Below are 21,990 nucleotides of genomic sequence, written 5' to 3' on the forward strand. Positions count from 1 at the left end.
CAGGCTGCCATTGGGGACAAGGATCTACTTAGACTTGAGCCCCTATCCTTTACTCTACCAGACTGACAATTGACAATGATTTAGTAGGTTGACAGGTGCCCCAATGCAATCTTTATTTCAGAGAGGGTGAGCTAGGCAGCCAGGCTAGAGACATACCCTGCCTCCACCTGCCAGTGCGAAACTAATGAGGGTATTTCTCTGAGGTGCCAGCACCTATGCCAGGTAACCTGGAAGCATTTGCCCATCTTTAGAGAGTGGTTGTCAGGTGCTCCAGTGCTGTTTTGTGTGTCCTGGGGATAGTGGGCAGAGCAGATGAATTACTCTCTCACATCCAGTGCCTGCCTTCCTCAAGCTTGGAACCCCTTCAGGTTTCTGTTGAGGACTGCAGCCACTCTTTCTGAGCCATCCTCTGCTGTGTACATTGTTGTTAATCCTTTATTTGGGGTTATGGATCAATGTGATCACATTCACTTTTCGTTTTTCAAAAATACTTTCCAAAAAGTCTCATTGGCTGAAAAACCTCCCCCCACCACTCTTGTAAGCAATATCTTAGCTCTTACACAGCATTGCTGTCATTTTGCTTGGACTTTGGGAAGGAGGGGAGGAAACAAATGAACTCCATCTATTCTCTTGAACTAGAAGTCAGGGCATCTGGACTCCTAGTGTGGTGGGAACCATGCATGTCCTTCTGAGACATGCAGGTGCAGTGAGGAGCCAGTACCCACAGGCTCCTGAAACTTGGTGTTTTGGAAGCAGGGAAAAAGGTGGGGTTCATTTAACCTGGGGGGCGGGGGTTGAGAACCTTTCTCTGGGGAGGTGACAATTTACTTGAGACTTTATTGTTGGGGTATGGTTTTCCCAGGCAAGGTCTTCTACGTTCAATATCTCAACCATACTTTTCTCTTCACAAATAAGTTCTCATCACCATCTTATTAGCCTTGTGTAATAGTAACCAGCAACTCTTGTGTGTTGAATGATGAGATGAAGCTAAACAGTACCAGGGATATGCAAGATGCAGGAAAGGCTGATCATGTTACACTTCATTTCTCAATTAAAATAGTTTCATCTGAGCTCATGTTTAGCTTCCAGTCTACTTGCCATGTGAAGATGGCAGAAGACCTCACTCCCTCCATGTAGGTCTGGCACGATGCTTGAGGAAACGAGGCCTCAGGGCATGTGTACAGGTCTTTTGAGTGAGAGAAAACATGGACTCCACCTCCATCCTGTCCAAACATAGTCCTAATCAACATGGTCTACATCTCAAGATACATTTAGACATATAGCTCTTACATAATTTAACAAAGCTGGGAAAGCCCGATGCTTACAATAGGCATTATTTATTTAAATTAAATATGTATTTCTCTTGCCCATTGTAGAAAGATCTTTGGATGTATTATTCCAATGGCGGAAATAGCAACAACTAGAATCAAAAAATTCTTAGTTCAAAATGTTTTGAAAACGGCTCTAAAAACTAAATTTATTTGCCAGGACTTATTGAAAAGAGATGAGCATTCGGTGAGCAGTCCCTTAAGACTCGAATGAAGGATATTTTTATGATTTTATATCTGTTGTATTTTTCTCCCTCCCCCATTTACTCTTCAAAGGTCTTTACTTTTTCTTCTTATATTTAACTTTCTCCCAGGTATTCCTTATCACTAATATCTCTCTTTACTCTTTCTTCCATTTCTATCTATACTAGGCTACTTCATGTCTACATAACATGGCCATCCATATATGATTTGGAGCAATAAAGGTTTTCACTGTACATAAATTTAAGATTTCATAAGTGATTAGTGGATGAACATATACATGAAATAACATCATATATATGTGTGTGTATATATGTGCATATCACACAAATGTATACAAATATATATATATATTATATGTATACATATATATCATTTAATAACCCAGAATGAACTAGTTCCCACCACTTCCTTGAGAAATTTAGTCTTACAAATGATAGTGACAATATTTCCTCATCTATAACAATAAGTTAAAAATCTTACTTCTAGCATTTTATATTTACTAAATATCTTAGTGAATTATGAAATAAGACCCAGTTATGGGGAGGAGGCCAATGAAGACAAAGGAGAGTCTCCAAAAGTTATTGATTGGTAAGGACATGCACATTTGAAGCTTAAAGGCCAGATCAATGATTCGTTATTAATACTGTAGATGAAAATAACAAGCATCTATAAAGAATTGATTCTTCTTTTTAAAAATAATTTCTGTGTATCTACCTATATGCTAAATATGAGGGGGAAAACGGCCTTGTGTCTGGGTTGATTTCTATTTCCTCCCCCATCATACCCCACCCACCATTGCTTAATTTATTATGGAAAACTGAGAGCTCAGAACCCATTCCCTTTCTTGCAACGTTGCTGGTTTTTATCCTTTTGGTCTCTTGTCCACTGGGCAACTGTGTGTGTATTGAATTCCCAAGAAACTAATTCTTGGAGGTTCCCTTTCCTTGATGATAGAAGTAGAAAGAGAAAGAGAAAGAGAAAGACTATTGAGAGTCCCCCAGCAGTCCGTCAATAACAGGGATGAATTCCTCAGAGGCAAAGAGGGGATCGATGGAAACAGGACTCTAATAGCTAGAAAGCATCTCATTTGTTTCCCCAAAGACTTTGGCATCTGCCAAAACATCTGACTCCAAAAGCCACCCAGAGGTTAGCCAGATTTAGAGAGAGGAGGCTGGAAAGGAGTTTGGGATGTGAAGTGCATCCTCTGTGCCAAGCCATGGTGCACGACTAAGGGATCTGTCTTCCCACTCAGTCCTCTTGCCAACTGGAGCTGTTGGATTGTTTAAGCACCTCCATTCAGTGCCTTGCTGCATTGGAGTTAGCCATGAGCAAAGGACAAGAACCCAAGGGAAGGAATGGAGAGGGCTAAGCTGTCATGGGCAAGGGAGTGAGTAGGTCAGAGTGGGCACTGACATACAGAGAGTCCACAGGAGCAATCATATTTGAAAAGGCACACTTATAATCTGTGCTTTGTCTCTGGTGGACACCATTTATATAGATATTCAATACACACAGGCCAGACAGGCAAAATTGTAACCTCTCTTCAGTAAATGCTCTAGTTGTTCAGAGTGAAAATGGTTTGGATTAGCACCCGGGCACTCTGACAAAGGTCCGTAGGGAGTGAGGGGATGTGCCAGCACCATTAGCATTTTTTTCTTCTTTTTCCAGCAGCACTAAAATATGTTTGCCCAAAACAGAGGGAGATGAGAAACTATTGGCAGCCAGTACTTCTTAAAAGAAAAAGAAAAAATGTTTTACTTCTCTGGCAGACATACTAATTAAAACGGTGTTGTATTGTGACAGATTGCTGAGCAATTAATGCCTAATTGAGGATTATGCTAGATGCTTCTGTGAAACCAAGTTTACTGGGGCCAGAGTGACCGAGACTTAGAGCGAAAGAAACCTCCAAACTTCCTGCAGCACCCTCCCCACTGGGAAGCCACGAAACCAAAGAAAACATTTTTATTTTGGCTCTCAGATTTACCCTGGGAGGATTGGCTTGACAGAAAGATCCTGACTTGAAAATCCTATTGGGGATTTCATACTTTCCTCATTTGCAAGCAGAATCCTTTTTCCGTGAGATATTTTTAGTGCAAGCATCCCCTGCCGCCCTATTCTGTTACAGTAGACCATTAGATCTTGAAGCCAATCCAAGCAGGTCACGTGACTTCTAAGCATCTCTCTGGTTGCTTCCTAAGTGACTAGGTCTCTCAGGAGTCCGGGGAGTACTAGACTCGTAACTACCAAAGTCCTTCCCAAAGACTTGAATTCTTATTGATAGGATGTGAAAATGCTTTACAGCTGCTTTTCTAAGAGGTCAGCTCGAGTGACCTCTGTCAGCTGAGTGACCTCAGTCATAGGCATTTTCAGCCCTGCAAGCCGCCTATGTAAATATAAAAATGTATGAGGCTGCAGAACGGCGTGTGTGGGAACAGAACAACCACACTATTGAAAGGAAGTCGCAGAGGAACAGTGGTGTCACTCACATGGGTTTGGTTAATGCGTGCATACTTTTGATAAATTGTTTTTGATTCAGTGGACTCCACGTTTGGGATAAGCCAGTTTTATTTCTGGAACTTCTGAGCTATGAGAAGTAAAACCTCAATCACTTAGTGATGTGTGTAGCAGAATTTTCCCCTCATGAAGTATTCACATTTAACAAAAATCATTTTCACTCTTTACATGTCACTCATTTGCCTTGGAAAAAATGTCACTGTGAAGTCAGATTTTCAGTTGTTTAGTTTGAAAAAAGTGATTTATTTCATTGTCTCAGTGGGAAAGATATATTTACTCAGATCTCTGAAACTGGAATCAAAGAGAATCATTGTAATGAACAGGAAACATGCTCTCCAAATGAACTGAGACATGCTCTCTGGTCAAAATGCTCTAATATTCCTGAGTGTGTTCACTCTCAGTGAATTCAATCTTTCCCATCTCCGCATCCAAGCTATTTGGCGCTGATCAGATGACCAGAGCTCAAGGAAGTGATTGGAGCCTGCGCTGGCTGCAGCTGCAATGTGGGCTGTTTTCAGGGACAAGGAGCCACTGTTTTGCAAACATAGCATCAACACAGAAGTTATTCCGTAGGCTGCAGGATGCAGCGATGGGCTGCACTGCCAGCATTGTTCTGCTACAAGCTTTTCGTGCTGTGGTCCAGAGGAGCTGTCCACACATTTGTAGCCGACGCCAGGAGGAACCATCCCATGAAATTCTGCCTCTGGAAAGTGACGATGAAATGAGCAGACCCAGAACCCTCATCATAATGGTATGGTATCTGTGGCAAAGCAGCCGCACTTGATTGAACTGTTATTATAGAACAAGGTTGCAATTGAGGGTTTGGGGGTGTTCAGCTTTAGAGAAAGAAATGTGTGACCTAGAGGTTACTAATGCGCTTTAATGTTTGAGGAAAACTGTTCAAAACTGTTTCTATCATTCAGAGAACTGATTTTCTTTCTCTTAGATCTGTTATGAAAATGTGCAGAATTCGATTACAAATTCTTTACAGCCTAACACTTGGTATGCTGTTGTTAACATCTATGCAGGAAAAAAAAAAAAAACAGAGAAAGTTTTGGAGTTGGTTGAAGTGAATTTTATTTTATAATTCTATTTTGAAAGGATAGCCCCAAGCAGATTTTTTATATCACATGTAACCCATCAAGTTGGATAGATGTTGGTAGTTAGCTCTAACTTCAAGGTATTTGGAGGTTCTAGTTCTCTCCAAAATGCTTAACTTAGGCATAAAATCAGGATGAAGTTTTTGAGAATTTTGTGGAATGCATGGTACTTTAATTAGAAAGCTGTTTCTCACCACGTGCCTAATGACATTTTGTCTGTACTTTCATTATAATAGACAGTGTTGCTGCTCCTTTGTATATCTGTTTGATCAGCAAGAATAAAGTGGAGGATAAAGCCTTTCCTCATTTCACGTTCAGGAAGAGATCTGCTTAGTCACTGAAATTCCATTCGAGGTAGAGGTAGTATGCTAAAGTTTCCAAAATTGAGGAGGCATTGAAGTCTGGGTGGTTTCAGTACAATCGACTTTTTTCTCTTAGATTTCTGTGTTCAGATATCAAGTGAATAATGAATGAAAAATACCTGTTACACTAAAAGTTTTTAAATGAAAGTCATTTGGCTTGGCCTGAGCCTCTGAGTGACAGAATGCTAAGCTATAACATTTTATGCTAACTTCTTTAACAAAACAATATTTGATTTTTGAAAAGCGATACTGTTCTTGAACTATTTGGCTATGATTATCTCTAAGAGGAAACACTAATTAGGAATAATTTCTTACTCATTACTCTTATAAGTTTTCACAAATTAAATCTAAGAAGAGTTGAGACCTTTGTTTTTCAGTTGGACTCTTGTCAATAACATTAACATATTCTATATCTATGAGTGTTAATCATGCCATCTCAATCTTTAAAGGCCATTTTTCCCTAATTTTACTAAATAAACCATAAAGTTTTGCAGCTAGAAATTTGAAAAAAAAGTTATATCTCAGAGTAACTGAGAAATAAAAAATAATTAATTCACTTAGTAACAATCCCTTGTTTTCTCAAAGCTTTTTCTATTTTTACCACCTTTATGGACATCAAATGAGGTGATGATGAATTTACTGATGAAGAAAATGGAGGGGGTGGTCAGAAAGTTTTATATCACACAGGGCAAAATGCCAGAGCCTCAAGCCACACTTAAAATCAAGGGTTCCAAGAGCCAGTATAATTTCGACTGTTCACATCTATAAGGAGATAATGATAAAACTATTTTTTTATGAGAAGACTGATGGAAATTTTGGACCACTCAGAGTCATAGGTGCTCAAACAAAGTGAGTGTGCATCTTGAAGGTTTCCTCTGGGCCATTCCAAAATTCACACATTCAACATCTCTGTATTGCCAATTTGCTATGAGCCAATCACTCTTCTAGGTACTTGGAATCCACCATAGAACAAACCCACCAAAGATCACTGCCCTAAGTTGCAAAGTTTTATGAAGATAGTATATTTTGCAAATCTCATTCTTATGGAAATGCTTTGTTAGGGTTGTGATGCTTATTGCATAAACTTAAGTCGGTGAAACATTTCCTAATTTCCAAGTTAGTATTTTGAGAACTTGAATGTGTTTTAAAATCACTTAGAAGTTTTTATTTATACAAATCCTTGAGCACTTGGCCCCCATATTAAAGGTCTGGAGGGGAGCCCAGAAATCTGCACTTTTAGCAGGCACCCCCAGGTGATTCTGATGGAGGGACACCATGGATGACACTCTGAGAAACATGGCTCCGGAAATAGATAATCCAGACTCTCCACCTCTTATCCTCCTTTAACCTAATATGCTTGTTTTCTTCACACTCTGGCTCCAAGCTTCTGAACAAACTGATTTTTTTCTCATCACTCATTAGTCAGCAAAGAGAGAGAGAGAGAGAGAGAGTGTGTGTGTGTGTGTGTGTGTGTGTGTGTGTGTGTAAGATCACAGACCCTAGAGTCACAGACTCGGCTGGAATCCTGAGTTCATCACTTATCAGCTGTGTGGCCTTCTACATGGTATTTAACATAATTAACATCTGTGGCTCTATTTTTCTCATTTGTGAGATGGAGGTAATGGTTCCATCAGCCCACAGCTATCGTGAGGGTTTAATGAAGTAAAATATATGTTAAGTGCTTAGAATAGTATCTAGGTATATTAGTAAGATCTTCAATAAGGGGGATTAGGAACATCCTAACTGAAAAAGTGACATTTGAGGAAAGACCAGAAGGCAGTGAGGGAGTGAGCCATGCCATGCTTGGTGGGGACATGTCTCAGGCGAAGAACCAGCCAAGGTGAAAGTCCCAGTATGGTGAGAAGTCTGGGGTGATGTGGAACAGTGAGGAGGCCACTGTGACTGATAGCCATGGAAAAGGTAGCAGAAGGTGAGGTCATGAGGTCATTGAGGCAATGGGGGAAGATCATGGCAGGCTTGCCAGGCCATCAGGAAGATTTAGTTTTTTTTCCAGAAGCAAGAAGAGAAGCCATTGGAGGGAGTAGGCACAGAAGTTAAGAGCATGGAATGTGGAGCCAGAATGTCAGGGTTTGAGTCCCATCTTTGCCACTTACGAGGTGTGTGATTATGACAAATGACATGACCTCCCTGTTCCTTTGTTTTTCGTTGCTAAAATACAGAGTAATGGTGCCTACTGTGAAAGGTTATTTTGAAAATTCAGTAAGTTCACACTTGCAAAAAGCTTAGACCAGTAACTGGTGGATAGTAAGTACTAGATTAATTATAAGTTCATTAATTTACAGGGCCCTGATCAGGGTAGAAACAGGATATATGGCTGCAGAGGGTCAAGCGTTGAAGCAGGGAGACCATCAACCAGGAAACTGTTTCAGTGATCCCAGCAAAAGACCTGATGATCACCATTGAGGTTGTGGGAAGTGGTGGGATTTGTATATATATTAAGTAGGACCAGTAGGTTTACTTCCAAATTGAACACATGAGTGAAAGAAAGAAAAGACTCAGAGATTAATGTTCAGAGTTTTTTGTTTGTTTTTTGTTTTGTTTGTTCAGTTTTTGACCTGAAGACTGAATTGCCATTCAGATGGGAAAGACTGCAGAAAATGATTTGGCAAGAAAATCTAAGTTAAAATGTTATGTTTGAGATTCTTGTTGAATCTATATATGGAAATGTCAAATAGGAAATTAGATATACCAGTCTAAGTTCTGAGGAACGAGATATAATACCTGACAGAACGTAATATCAATCAAATGATTGATGAATGAATAAATGACTTCACTTTTATAATTTTCTATTATACAGTATATAAATCCATTTGCAGTTAATAATAATTTGAGCTATTTCATATTTTTGGAATATGTATTGTTTACATATGTGTCCTGTGAATAAAATGAAGACCAGAGAGGAATAAACTGTGAGAATTACTTCAAAGGAAATAAAATGATCTCTCTTCTTGCTCTATAATAAATATCCTAATTTAATAAAATTTTTTACCATAGGGATTTTAACATGTTCTGCCCAATTCATCTTTTTGAATAGTTGCATAAGGAAAAAACAACTTCTAAGCATTCTAATTTTGAGTTAATGCTCTTATTTCATTTTACTAGTAGTGAGGTTGAATCTTGAATATACTAATAAGATTCCCCCTGGGAAAGGAAGCTTGTGTAAATGGAGTGTAACTTTAAATGGTTTGCCATAGATGGGTGTGAGGTGGGGCTTAATAGCACAGATAATCTTTGGCAGTCATTTTCCCTCATGAACTAATTTTGAACTGAATCTCAAAGCCACAGAAAATGGGCAAATAAATTGGATCTTCTCCTTGGGTACAAGTATTAATTGGATGTGATTGAAGGCTTAGTAATTAGTATCACAAATCTTTGACACAAATGTTTAGTAAATTCAAATTATATCCAGTATCATCTCATTTATACATAACCTTGCATCTTTCCAGTTCTCCAAATGATACAAATTTAGAAATGATAATGAATAGAGAAAAATATACAAAATCTAAAAAGAAATATTTAAAATTTTAAATCACCACAATGATATAGAAAAAAACAAACAATTGGGTGTGTATGGGGAATATGCAGAAACACTAAAAATGTTGGGCAAATTCAACTATATATAAACATAGATGGATATAAATGTATATGTAAATATAAAACACCATACTCCTAGTAGATATGTTTGAGTATGAAGCCATAGTATGAAGATTAAAAAGATTATATTATCAAGTAATAATATATACTTATATGGCTAGGAAAATAGGCTCAACAAATTGATGGTGGTAACAATAATCCCTTAACTTTCAAAAATAATAAAATACAAAAAACTTGGTTGTGCTTGTTTTGTTTGTTCCTGTGTTTTCTAGAAGAGTAGATTATAAGGCTTCAATCAATATAATGAAATCTTGTGAAAACCGAGTAACACAATTGAGGATAAAATGAATCTTATAGCAAACTAAATATGTACACAGTATTTTCATCGAGCTTCAGCAAATTTCTCTGGATAGTTGTTTTATTCTCTCAGATTTTATTGCCATGGAGCTGATTTATTCAGGGGTAAAGTTTAGGATTTTTGAAATTTATTTCCCATAATCTACTTTATTCTGCTGAAATATATTTTATTTTTAAAGATTACATCCAACAAATTCAATATGCATCAAGTGAGTTTGTCATACTAAGATGGTCTAAACATCAGAAATTCAGTAGACCACGAGGGACAGCTGCACATCGAATTTGATAGGCACTGACAGCAATAGCCAGACAGCCACTTCCCCCTGCTCTCATGGAGCTTACAGTTTGGTGGTAGAGACAGAAAAGGCTCCAACAAATGTAAAATTGTCGTCATAACAAGTGTTTCAAATGAGAGTTTCTTTCTTCCTTAAGACTGTGTCCTTTAAGTACCCAATCTCATCAGTGTAGTCAAGGAAAGTTTCTTCTAAGGAAGTGCCAATGGGACTGAGACCTGGAGAAGGAAAAAGAGAAAACATGCTATGTGCCAACCTATTGGGAATGGTCATCAAGAAGACATGAATGCAAGATTGACCCAAGACCTGGAGCCAGGCAATTGGAGGCTCCCCATTCCTCCCCTGTGTTTGGAATGTTCCCGCTGCTTCCCTTTCTTGTACTAGAAGCTGCCCAAGGACACCTACTGGGGATAGTAATATGGTGATGAGACTATCTGGACTGGAAACTTGACTAAACCCAGTTAAGGGCTCTATATAAACTTTTAACTTTTGGGCACTGGGTGCACAAAATTACTTGTCGCCGCCCAAGACAAGTCTCCTAAGTTCCCTTGCTTATTAAACCTGCCACCAACCACCTGGCCAGTGTTGTTCAGTGGTTGAGCATCAATCTATGAAACAGGAGGTCACGGTTTGATTCCCTGTGTGACCCATGATTCTCTCTCATTATTGATGCTTTGCTTCTATCTCTCTCTCCTTCTTCCTCTCTGAAATATATAAATATATAGATAGATATAGATATATAAAATTAAACCTGCCACCAACCAATCTGGAGTGGTCTGTCTTTTTCTTTGGTGTCTGCCTTCCATGTATGGGGTCAATTTCAAATCACACCCTGGAAGCTCCTGAGGAAGTTGAGACCCAACACAGTCCTAACTTTTATTTTGTTGCCATGAGTGCATGGTTCTGATTCCTATGCAAAAGTGTAGGCATGCTTGCAGTGTGATCACTGGATCAATTATTTAAATTCTCTTGGCTTTCCTGTAGGTAAAATGGGATAATGAGGGTGCCTATCTCTGTTGTTTTTCTATTCCTGCTATAACAAATTATCACATACTTAGTATCTTAAAACAACACATGTTTAATATAGTTCTAGAGGTCAGAAATCTGAAATGAGTCTCATTGAACCAAAATTGTCAAGTTTGTCTATATTCTTTTCTGGAGGCTACATGGGAGAATTTGTTTGGGGATATTTTTATAGTTTTTTGGTTATTTTTGTTTATTTGATTCTTCGAGCTTCTGGAAGCTGTCCACATCCCTTGGTTCTTGGCCCTATTCCCTCTTCAAAGCCAGCCATATAGTATCTTTAAACATGTCTCTGACTCTGACCCCTGACCCTACCTCCTCTTTCACTTACAAAGGACCTTGTGATTACAGGAGACTACCTGGAAAATCCAGAATAGTCTCCCTATCTCAAGGTCAGCTAACTACCAACCTTACTTTTGCAGCCATACCTCCCCCTTGCCTTGTAAATAACATACTCACAGGTTCTGGGGCTTTGAATGTAGCTGCTGTTCTGTTTACCATAGTGTCTCATTGGATTATCATAAGAATTCAATGAGGGGATACAAGTAAAGGACCTAAAATAATTTTTGGAACTTAGTAAGAACTCACTAAATTTTAGCTATTGTGATTTCTTTCATTGTTTTGTTGAAACTAAGAAAAGTTTACAAATATAATATATTTTAAAGAGTTATTTTAGGAAAAATAATTAAACTGCTAAAAGGAAACTTAATTTGTACTTCATAGAATATGAGAAAATGGAAATTCAAGGTTAGTTTATCTATTGGAGCACTGTAATACTTATTGAACAGATTCTTCACACAAATAGATGATTCAAGGTACACTTATGTTTGAGACTCTCTTCTGTGTTATCCACCAATTGCTACTCTTATGAAATTTAACTTTTAAATTTAACTTTTAGTTTCTTCTTTTTTATCATTTATAAATGGATATTGAATCCAGTTCTCCAAATTATGCCAATTTTAGAAATGATAATAAGCAAAAGAAAAAATATACAACATCTTAAAAGAGAGGTTTAGATTTTAAAAACCACAATAATAGCCTGGCTGGTGTTGCTCAGTGGTTGAGCATTGACCTATGAACCAGGAGGTTACAGTTCAATTCCCCATCAGGGCACATGCCAGGGTTACGGGCTTGATCACCAGTGGGCATGCAGGAGGCAGCCAATCGGTGATTGATGTTTCTATCATCATTGATGTTTCTATCTCTCTCTCCCTCTCATTTCTTGTGTGAATTCAATAAAAATATTTTTAAAATAAATAAAAGCCACAATAATAAAGAAAAGTAGAAAATTAAGTGAGAGGGAGAAAAGAGTGAAAGAATACATTTTAAGTCCTGTAGGGACAATTGAAGTTATCACCTTAGAGATAAAAAATAGTCTGCATCTTATTTGTCATTTTAAATTTACTTCAATTTTTTTCTGATGTAAGTATATTTTTACATATTTATAGCGGTTAAGAAATCCATAAATTGTAAATTACAGAATCTAGATTCTTCTTGAATTAGATACTCAGTAAAAGGTTTGATGAATGAATGAATGAAAGCCATAGCTGATGGGTCATAAAGCTTACAAAGTAGGAATCTGTAAGGTAAAACCAATACATGGATTCATTTGGTAAATTTTCAGAATCCCTTCTCTTGGTCCTTCTGTTATCAATTGCCTCCTTTGCTCTCATGCACTTTATGAGAACAGAACGTCTCCAAATTCTGCTTTATATGTCAGAGAAACTATAGATGGAAATTGTGTTCACAAAATAATAGCTATTTAGAGAGCACTTCCAGCTATTTGTCAGGTACTTTGCTAAGAACTTTGCAGTTATCTTTTCTTGTTGCCACAACAACCACTGGAGAAAATTATTTTTATTCCCATGTTATTGAGGAAGATATTAAAGCATATAAAGTAGCTCTTTATATTTGAAATACAATGTGAGTCATATAATTTTTAATTTTCTAGGAGCCACATTTTAAAAAGTAAAAAAAAAAAAAGTGAAATTAATAATACATTTTCTTTAACCCAGTATACTCAAGCTCTTATTATTTTGGTATATAAGCAATATAAAATTATTAATGAGATATTGCACATTGTGTTTTCTTCACACTAACTCACCAAAATCCAGTGTATACTTATAAAACATTTCAATTTGAAAATTAAATATTAATCACAAATACTCTTCAGTATTTAGGTTTCACAAAATTTACAATTGAAAGAGTAAACAAGCTTTGTAACCTTGTGTTGCTTTTAAACATTCAGCCTCATTATATCCATATAACCAGTTAATACTTGCAAGTGTGCATGCCATGTAGCTATGTAGTTGGATGTGGACACTACTATGATATTATATTTATTAGCCTGGTAGCCAGAGTTTTTAAAGGAGCCGTGTGTGGATGGAAATAGCAATCTACTACCTTATTTAGCCATTTAGGACTGAAGCTCTTATTTTGGAACCTTGGGAGAATAAAACCAGTGAGGACAAAAATTTGAGATAGAATTTGTATATCTCAGCAGATGTTATCTCCTTTCATCTCTTACCTTCTAGCCATAATGTCAATTTATCATCATTTTTTTTAAGAATACCAAATACTCAGTACCAACTAGATTAAAAGAAGTGATGTGCTGAAGTTCACACTGGAAGCAGAAAATCGAGAATAGTGGCTGGGTAGGTTGTGAGAGGTAGGGCTTTTGGATGGAGTTGAGACCCAGGCCTCATATTTTCACTTATTTTTATTTGAGAGAGAGAGAGAGAGAGAGAAGAGAGAGAGAGAGAGAAAGATCACTTTGTTGTTCCACTTATTTATGCATTCATTGGTTGAGTTTTTGTCTGTGCCCTGACTGGGGATTGAATCTGAAACCTTGGCATATCAGGATGATGCTCTAACCAATTGAGCTACCTGGCAGGGCCAGGCCCCACACTTTCTATAGCAAATCCATCAGAGAAAGACTTAACTCCAAGACCCGCCCTGCCTTAGATGATTATCTTGGGCTTAGATTCGTATTTCTTGTGGTTTAACAAATCCAAAGCATAAACTATTCTTACTTCCTAAAGGTTATTTTCTGGTCCTCTTCTTTAAATGCTACATGGGAATTATTTCAATCAGTAAAAATTCTTTGAATACTACATGGGAATTATTTCAATCAGTAAAAATGCTTAATTTATCCTTTTCTGTTAGCTCTCTCCTTGCCATTTTTGTTTCATGCATGCTTGAATTTCATGCGTAATCATGGTCATAATTTAACATTGTTTTACTTGCCTGTGGTTATCTGACTCCACCTTCAAAGGTATTAGATGAATCCTTTCAAAATTTAACTAGTGATTTCTATCTAGATGTTTCCTCGAAAATTTAATGAATAGGTTTAGAAAATGTGTTGTAGAAGGGTAAACCCAAGAAAGAATAAAGCTTCTCAGTTTTTTCTTTTTAATATGTTTTAAATTGTAAAGTAAGTGTATGCTGTGAAAGGGTAAATCTTGCATATTGGTATAAGATAAAAAATGAAGACAGTTGAGGAAATTTACTCAGACCTCTTCCACACATTCTCACATTCCTCTCATGCCCCTGCAAATAATTGTTATTTCCACCTACTCATATGTAGTTTTATTTTTTATAAGATGTATTTATATGACTTAGTATTTAGCTCATCAAGAGGAATTGTTTTAATCCTCACCTGAAAATACATTTATTGATTTTAGAGAGAGAGAGAGAGAGAGAGAGAGAGAGAGAGAGAGAGAGAGAGAGAGAGATCTATGTGAGAAGCATTGATTGGTTGCCTCCCATATGCTCCCTGATTGGGGATCAAACCCAAAACCTAGGTATGTGCCCTGCCTAGGAATTGAACCTGCAACTTTTGGTATACAAGATGATGTTCCCCCTAGCCAGGGCTCATCAAGAGATATTTTTAACCACAAAGTTAAACAGTATTATAACCCAAGATAGACGGTGGACACAGAACCAATTTTTGGGTTGGTTTCCTATTGTTATTTCATAAGAAGACCCATTATAGTCACTGGCATAACCTACTTTCTGTCATAGTCACCAAATATAATGGCACATTCAGATACCTGATTAGAAAACAATATTTTGCTTATGTCCAACCCAATGCCAAGCCACTGGGCAAACACTGAAATTTTTACATATTATGTAGATCATCAAGCCATATGAAAGCAAATTTTTAATACTGGACAAGACTAGAAGATAGATGGAACTTTACCTGTTTGATCCTAATGATCTGTGCCTAATGGATAGAGTCATCTCATGAGCTCTTACTTGTTTTAGCACCAACAATATTTTACACCTAAGGGGTTTGCAAAGATATATATAATTTCTGCTTCTTGCATCACAGATATAATTAATGTGAACATCTATTTTTTTACCTGAATACCTGTAATTAGGATGCGATATTTAACTTTATCACCATGAGCTAGCTGGCAGAGCAGCGTTTATTCATGTTTATTCACAGCCTCGGTAAAATATAATTGGCCATAAACCCAGCAAGTGTTAAGGTCTAGTTCCAAGGAAACTTGTTATATAACCCATAGTACGCTTTGTCACACTGCATTTTTCTGCATCTTTAGAAGGAGAGTTAGTCCGCTTTGTCTCAGGAATGCATGTGATAACTGCTCAGATTTAAAGACTGTGTAATTGGTTTTATGATTCACATCTCAGAGGCAGTACCTCATTGACTTCCAGACGGAGGAAATAAACACTTAAGATTTCTAGAAAATAAGAGTAAAGCAAACATTTCCCTTTTGTTGCCCTGGGAATTGCACTCTGGAATTTACAGTTGCAGAAAAGCAGAAATTCAGTCTTACAAAAATTAACAGGCCATGCGACACTTATTTTGTATATTCAAAGCGGCATGTGTCATATCACGCTAATGCAAAGGAGCAGGCTTTTTATCCAATAGTCTTATCTTTCCATGGAGAATGTAAGCAGACAGCCATCACTGGGGAAGCCTCCTTCCACGCTTTCTTAGTGCGCTCATATGTTTTAGGCGTCAGGAATATGCAGGCCCTTCAGAAATGTCTTTCGAAAGAATTTGGAGGGAAAGATCGAGTGGAGAATGGATGATATATGCTGAGCACTTTATGTTAGCCAAATAGCTGAAGGCGTCAGACAGTCTGTTGTCCCCACTTGTGTTTTTACAGGGTAATGCTAATCAATTAGCTGAACTCCACTATAGATAGTAAGTAATTACATTCACTGGAAGCCACAGTAATGTGATTAATAATACATTTCAATTTCCAAGGTAGCATTTCACTCGGTACTTAAACATGGCTCTTTGGAAAAAAACATTTTTATATACAGGAAATATGATAGGATTGAAATTTATTTCTCTGAAAGTAATCCTGTGAGATGGAAAATATTATAAAGTTTTATATGATGCCACTGGCCCCTCCTGCATGCATGAGTAAAATTCAAGTTTCTTCTTTAAGTATTTTCAAACAAATTCTTAAGAAATAGTGCTTTAGACTTCATAGTTGAATACACTGTATGGATGTTTTAGGGGAGGCAGGTAAATCTTAGTAATTATGGAGCACCTGCTGTATTAAAATTCTGAAGCTAAGCTTTCAAAGAGATAGAAAGGTAACTAAGCAACTAATTTTATGTCTAAGAAGATGTCACAGCAATAGAGCAATTGGCCTGTACTAAATGAATACAATCTAAAGAGAAATAAAGTAATTTCCACAAGAGCAGTGTGAAGAAAGTTCCATGAGATTTCAACAGAGGAATACAGGAGACAACAATCTGTCCAAGAAGAGCTGGATTGTGGACTATACATAGAATCACAGTGGGAGACAAGGGCAGACAAGTAAATGGCAGACAGTCTTGTATCTGAATCTTGACCTGGAGAATTTCAGATATTCATTATAACTTTGACTTTGACTTTCCCACTTCTCAACTCCTCATATCATCATTTCTGTTGTTTTTGAAATAAAAATTCCCATTCTATAGTTACACTAAAATAAAATTTTCAGTTACTTGTCTTTCAGTTTAAGAAAAGCTTGGGGCAATGCTCGGTTCCTATTGACCTTCTTCATTTTTTTTATGATTCTCTACATTTTTCCATGCTTTTGTTTTCTTGTAGAGGGCAGAATTTGATGTGCAGTCCACCTGTCTATTGGAACAATGAGGCTAAGCTATAAGCTTTTGTTATTTGCTACAAGAGATGTCAGCAGAGAAAGTCTTGGCATCATATTTGGGTTGTATGGCTAGGACAATTTAAAGTTGTGTGGTTTAGTGTTGAGAACAGAGAGGCCAGAAAAGTACTTGTCTGGAGCCGTGAGGAGTGAGCAACTGCCTGATATCAGCTGTCCAGCAGGAAACCATGGCTGTGGAAATTGTGGATAGCCAATAAATTGGTATGGGTGCTTTGGAAGGAAGATGTCTGCGATAAATCCATTGCTAAGTCATCTCCTTTGACATTAGCAGGAGAAATGTCAATACAAGCGTATAGTGCTAGGGACTGTAAGGTATGGCAGAATCCTCTATTGACCATCTTTCAAAGTGTAAGAAAAAATTGCAACCATAGCACATCTGGAAATAGTACCATGAAACTATTAAATTATTCAAAAGACTCTTGTGATCTTTCATCGTGATGTATGTGATTACCAATACAGGGAATCTATATGAGAAGGAAGAATAGTATTCCCTTAGTTTTCCAAGGATAAATGTAGAGAAGAAATGTAATGTTTGTAACGATTATTCTTTAATCGTTCATAGCTATCCTCTCATAACATGATGGGATTTTAGAAATATCAGGTGTCTTTGAGATTATTTCTAATCTGTCATTCTTATTTTATTGAATGAATAAAATGACCAAGTGCTCAGTTCCTTATCCTCGTATTCTAAAAATATGTGGTAAGAATCATTTTAAATTTATAAACAACTTAGTAACATCATGACCACCTTTCATATTAAAGTTCTTATTTTTTCATTTTTAATATAAAATTACTACTTGACAAAATATTTATTTCCTCTTTAAAACAAATATCACTTCTTAGAAGTTTTGCTTAGCATCAAGTTCCCATCCTTTACATGAAGAGGTGTTGAACCATGCCACTGATTTGCACACTGATTTCTCAAAAGAGCTGACTTGGCATCCAAATAGTTTTTATTTTAACAAATTGAAAAAAAAAATGTAGTGTACTGTGATGCTTTCTATGGCTTTAGAAATGCAAAGAATATTCTCTTGCCCCATGCATTAAAGGAAGGGACATTCTGGTAGAAATGTTAGAAAAGAAGCACAGTTTTATTACTATAGTCAAGACATTGATATATTATCCGCATTTGGGGAATCATCAGGAGTAAATTATTGATCTGATATAGACCTGGATTTACTGCAAATATATGGGCAGTAGATGTTTTTAGGCTTGTTGTCTAATGTAGAAGGAGCAAGTAAGGCTTAGAGCAGATTCCCAGTTATAATTATCTTATTAAAGACATGGTCTTAAATGGGACAGTAAGTCAAAGGTTTCAAATTCAAATGCCTACAGACCAAGAAGGCTAGACATGGAGATGTATGAGAGTGGTGGGGAGCCTAGCAAACAAGAGAAGGCATGGACCACCCAAAGGGTATGGCTACTGCTCTGCTTGGGCAATTGTTTCCATGTCAGAAGGTAGGATCAATGTAGCCAGATCTTGAATTTTCCAAAAGAAACCCGTAAGCAGGGTTTTTATGTGAAATCTTCCCATTTTTAAATGCTAGAAACTAATTCAAATATTTTAAAACACTATTGGCAGAAAAACACAATTGCAGGACCAAGTTGAGTCATAGGCTGCCTGCTTGTCATTCTTACAATTTTTATTAGAGTTTCACTTTAATTCAGCATTCTGACTTCAAGAAGCCAGTGAGAATGCTGCCTAGAATATGTAGGATATGTTTGGCTGATATGAGTAGAAAATGATTTTGATATTAATGTAAATAAGTGTAAGGCTGAAAATGATATGTTGACTTCGAGAAACGTGCACTCCAGATCCTGATTCAGAAAGATTTGCATAGGTATAATTGATTAATAACAAGTCAGACTCATTTCTTGACCTAAAAACAATAAAAGGGGAGTGTGGTTATAAATATCTGACAATTAAATGTCCAGCAACATAATACCAATAGATGTGGATACTAATGCATGAAAAGCAGCAAATCCTTTTAAAAATCTGTTTACAACTCATACCAGAGCTATCACTAGCTATTGAAGGCTAGAGGCGGGGGTTGGGATGGAGGGAGGATTCAGATGTCCCATATTTTTACCTCAACTGGGTGGTGGGTTATTTTCCATGCTGACTTCAGTGCTTACTACACAACCGTGAAAATATGTTCCTGCCTCATTCTCTTAGGCTGGGATTTCACAAAGGCCCCATCAACCCTGAACCATATACTTAAATAGATGTTAAGTTTTGTTCAGTTTAAGGAAATGTTTTAAGTATTTATTTAAGTTATGTATTTGCCTGAGTGAAGTGCACAAGTATTTTAGTAATACTGCTTTGAACAGTCACTCCTGGGGGAGATGACAAGAGCAATGTCATCTAGTGACGTGGCTGAAGAAGAAATGGGCCAAAATTGGGGGAGGGGCAGAGGTTTTACCCTGACGCCACCAGCACCTGTCAGCCAGCCAGCTTTGTTTTAGCACCAAACCTGGCACCTACCCTGATTCAGCCTGTCCTGCCTCCTCACATAAACTCCTGCAATTCCTGTGGACCCCAGAGAAGATGCCACTGTGGTCTTCTTTTTCTAAATTATTTTCAATTCTGTCTCAACACATATGCTGGTTGCAGGTAACCATTTCCCAGCCTGTGTGACACAGAACAATAAGTGCTCTATATGAAAATGCTGCTGTGCAAAAATCGGTTTGGGAAATCCTGCCTAGTACACGCTCCTTGAGGGCCACACGTTGCCTGTTGCCGATGTAAAGCCCTGAGGAGCTCTTCAGTGAGAAGGGAGGCCTTTGTTCAGTCCACTGCTTCTCAAGTTTATTTAGCATGAAATATCTCTGATCTAGAGCACTGGCTCACACGCTGTGAAGCTCTGGAGCACACATCTGGAAACACCAATATAGACAAGGGCAATGCCAATTAAGGCTTCTGAGCTGGGAAATGGCAGTCAAACCTGGCTTTAGACAAGGAAATTAATGCAATGGAAGGAGGATTAAGAGACATTACATAATCATTAGAGTTTAGTGACAAGCTAGGTATGCAGATGAGGGATAAGGGAAGTAAAAAATGAGTACCTGGTCCTTGATTTTATCATCCCTGGTGGATGATGATTTATTAACATGCTGATAAAGTCACGTGGAATTGTGTTGAGCTTTGGTTGATTTGTTTGTTATTTAGGGCTTAGAAAGAAATTTGTGGGTAAATGATATTTTTAATTGTTTGACTTTTAGTGCTTTCTAATGCAAGCCTCCCATGATAGCATTTGCCAAACTACCTCCTCTAAACTGTAAAGGCAAAGAAGTTGTTTTCTTTTTATGACTATCAAATACTTAGTGCAAGATCTGTACCCATTGACAGAACAAATACACAGATGGTTGCAAGTGTTATATGGTTGCAAACAGAAAATGGTCTTAGCTAAATGAAGGGGAATAAAGAGCGAAGGTGGAGGTAGCCCCTGTGACCTAAGGAAGAACTGAATAGCAGGCCCTCAGAAGCACAGGAAGGAGCAGGGCGCTTGAACTACAATTGCAGGGTCCAGGCCAGTCTTTGGTATAAATCCAGGTGTTTTCTTCCCTTATGTCATTCTTCTCAAGGTTTAAGTTCAGCGAAAAGAGTCTTTTTTGTCCAGGTGTGGTCAGGGCACTTATTTTATGTCCTCTAGAAGGTGAAGGGGTACAGGATTCAGTTACAACAATAAGGGAAAAGAGATTAAATACCATGCCCATGTTAACTCAGCTTTTTTCTCCCCATACATCAGAAACTCAGCTCTTGTACAAAGACTCAGCCTTGGCAATGGGCACATGAAACCAGTCCAAAGAGCAGAGGGGGACAAAGCTGAAGATCAGGTATTTTTGAAAGGACTGGTTTTCCAGAGTTGACTTGTGTTTTTGTAGCTACACTCAAGGCAAAAGGAACTATATGTTTAAAAAATCTGAATATTCATAGTAAACCCAGATCATATCAGTTAGATGCAATGTGTGGGTGTGAAACAGTGCTAAATTCTTTCAATGCTCTGTTTACAAACCATGTCAAGGGCAAGGTCATCTAGCAAGAAGGCACAGCTATTTCCTTCTGCAATGAAATCTAGCAGGGAACAGGGAGCGAGAATCAGGGAGCATCTGGAAGAGGTGGAGAAAGAGATGCTCTGATGAAAGATTTTCTTTTCCAGTTGGCACTTGAGGTTTAAAAAGAAAAAGAAAAAGCTTATTTTCTCAGCCAAGTCATTATTAGGTCTGCAGAATGGATGATACAAGTTGTTTTACTTAAAAACATAGAAATTTGGGGATGAAAACGACTTTAGGACACAGCGGGCCAGAGATTACCATTTTGCCCAAGGTTGCTCAGGCATCAGTGAATAGACTGATTTCCTGAATGTAGGCCTCCTGACTGCCAACCAATGCTCTTCTCACCTGAACACAGATGCCCTCTGCTCAGAAGAGGAAGAGGACTTGTCCGTGGCAGTCTCCACTCAGCACTTATGGGAACAGAGAGATAAGAAGTGACCACAAAACTGGTTTCTGAATGCCAACCAAAGCAAGAGGGATGCCAATTTTAAATGCTGCCAAAGACCTTTAATACATCTAGGTAACGGATCTCCTTCCAGATCTACGACACCCTTGCAAAAAGTAACAAAGTCAGAATAAATGTCTCCTTGTCAGTGTACTTCAATACCTTGCAGTGGTCTTGGAAAGTGGTGAGGAGGGAGAAGGATAAGACAGAGCAGAAAGAAGTGCAATGCCCTTTTCTCCTGTTTGCAACATTGAATTGATAATTATAATGTTGGTATTTGCCACATGCCAGTAGGAAATGCAGTGCAGTTCAGACATAAAGACGATACTGTTTATTGCTTGGGGAATTTACAGTCCTGCTTAGGCAGAAAAGTAACCATGAAAAGATAAAAAAGCATATGATATTGGTTAAATCTTGGCTTTCTTTTAACTTCCTTGGCATTTGGGTCTTTTGTGTGGGATGAAGGGAGAGGCCAGAAATAGGGTAATTAGAAGCTTTTGTAGTTGTACACAGTGGGATTGAAAAATGAAATGGCCAGTGT

At 37.7% G+C, this 21,990-nt stretch overlaps 1 protein-coding gene across 2 annotated transcripts in view; it reads left to right on the forward strand.

Annotated features, from left to right (window-relative positions):
• Positions 1-21,990, forward strand: part of DOCK10 (dedicator of cytokinesis 10) — a 216,862-nt gene that overhangs the window by 42,930 nt on the left and 151,942 nt on the right. The window contains exon 1 of one of the 2 annotated variants that reach the window (XM_054723257.1): positions 4,636-4,797. The exons of the other annotated variant lie outside the window; for it this stretch is intronic. Coding sequence (XP_054579232.1) covers positions 4,636-4,797 — 162 coding nt within the window. Of the gene's footprint in view, positions 1-4,635; positions 4,798-21,990 lie in introns of those variants that run through there. 2 annotated transcript variants of the gene reach the window in all.

The sequence above is a fragment of the Eptesicus fuscus genome, chromosome 11, assembly GCF_027574615.1.
Source record: "Eptesicus fuscus isolate TK198812 chromosome 11, DD_ASM_mEF_20220401, whole genome shotgun sequence".
Taxonomy (NCBI): domain Eukaryota; kingdom Metazoa; phylum Chordata; class Mammalia; order Chiroptera; family Vespertilionidae; genus Eptesicus; species Eptesicus fuscus.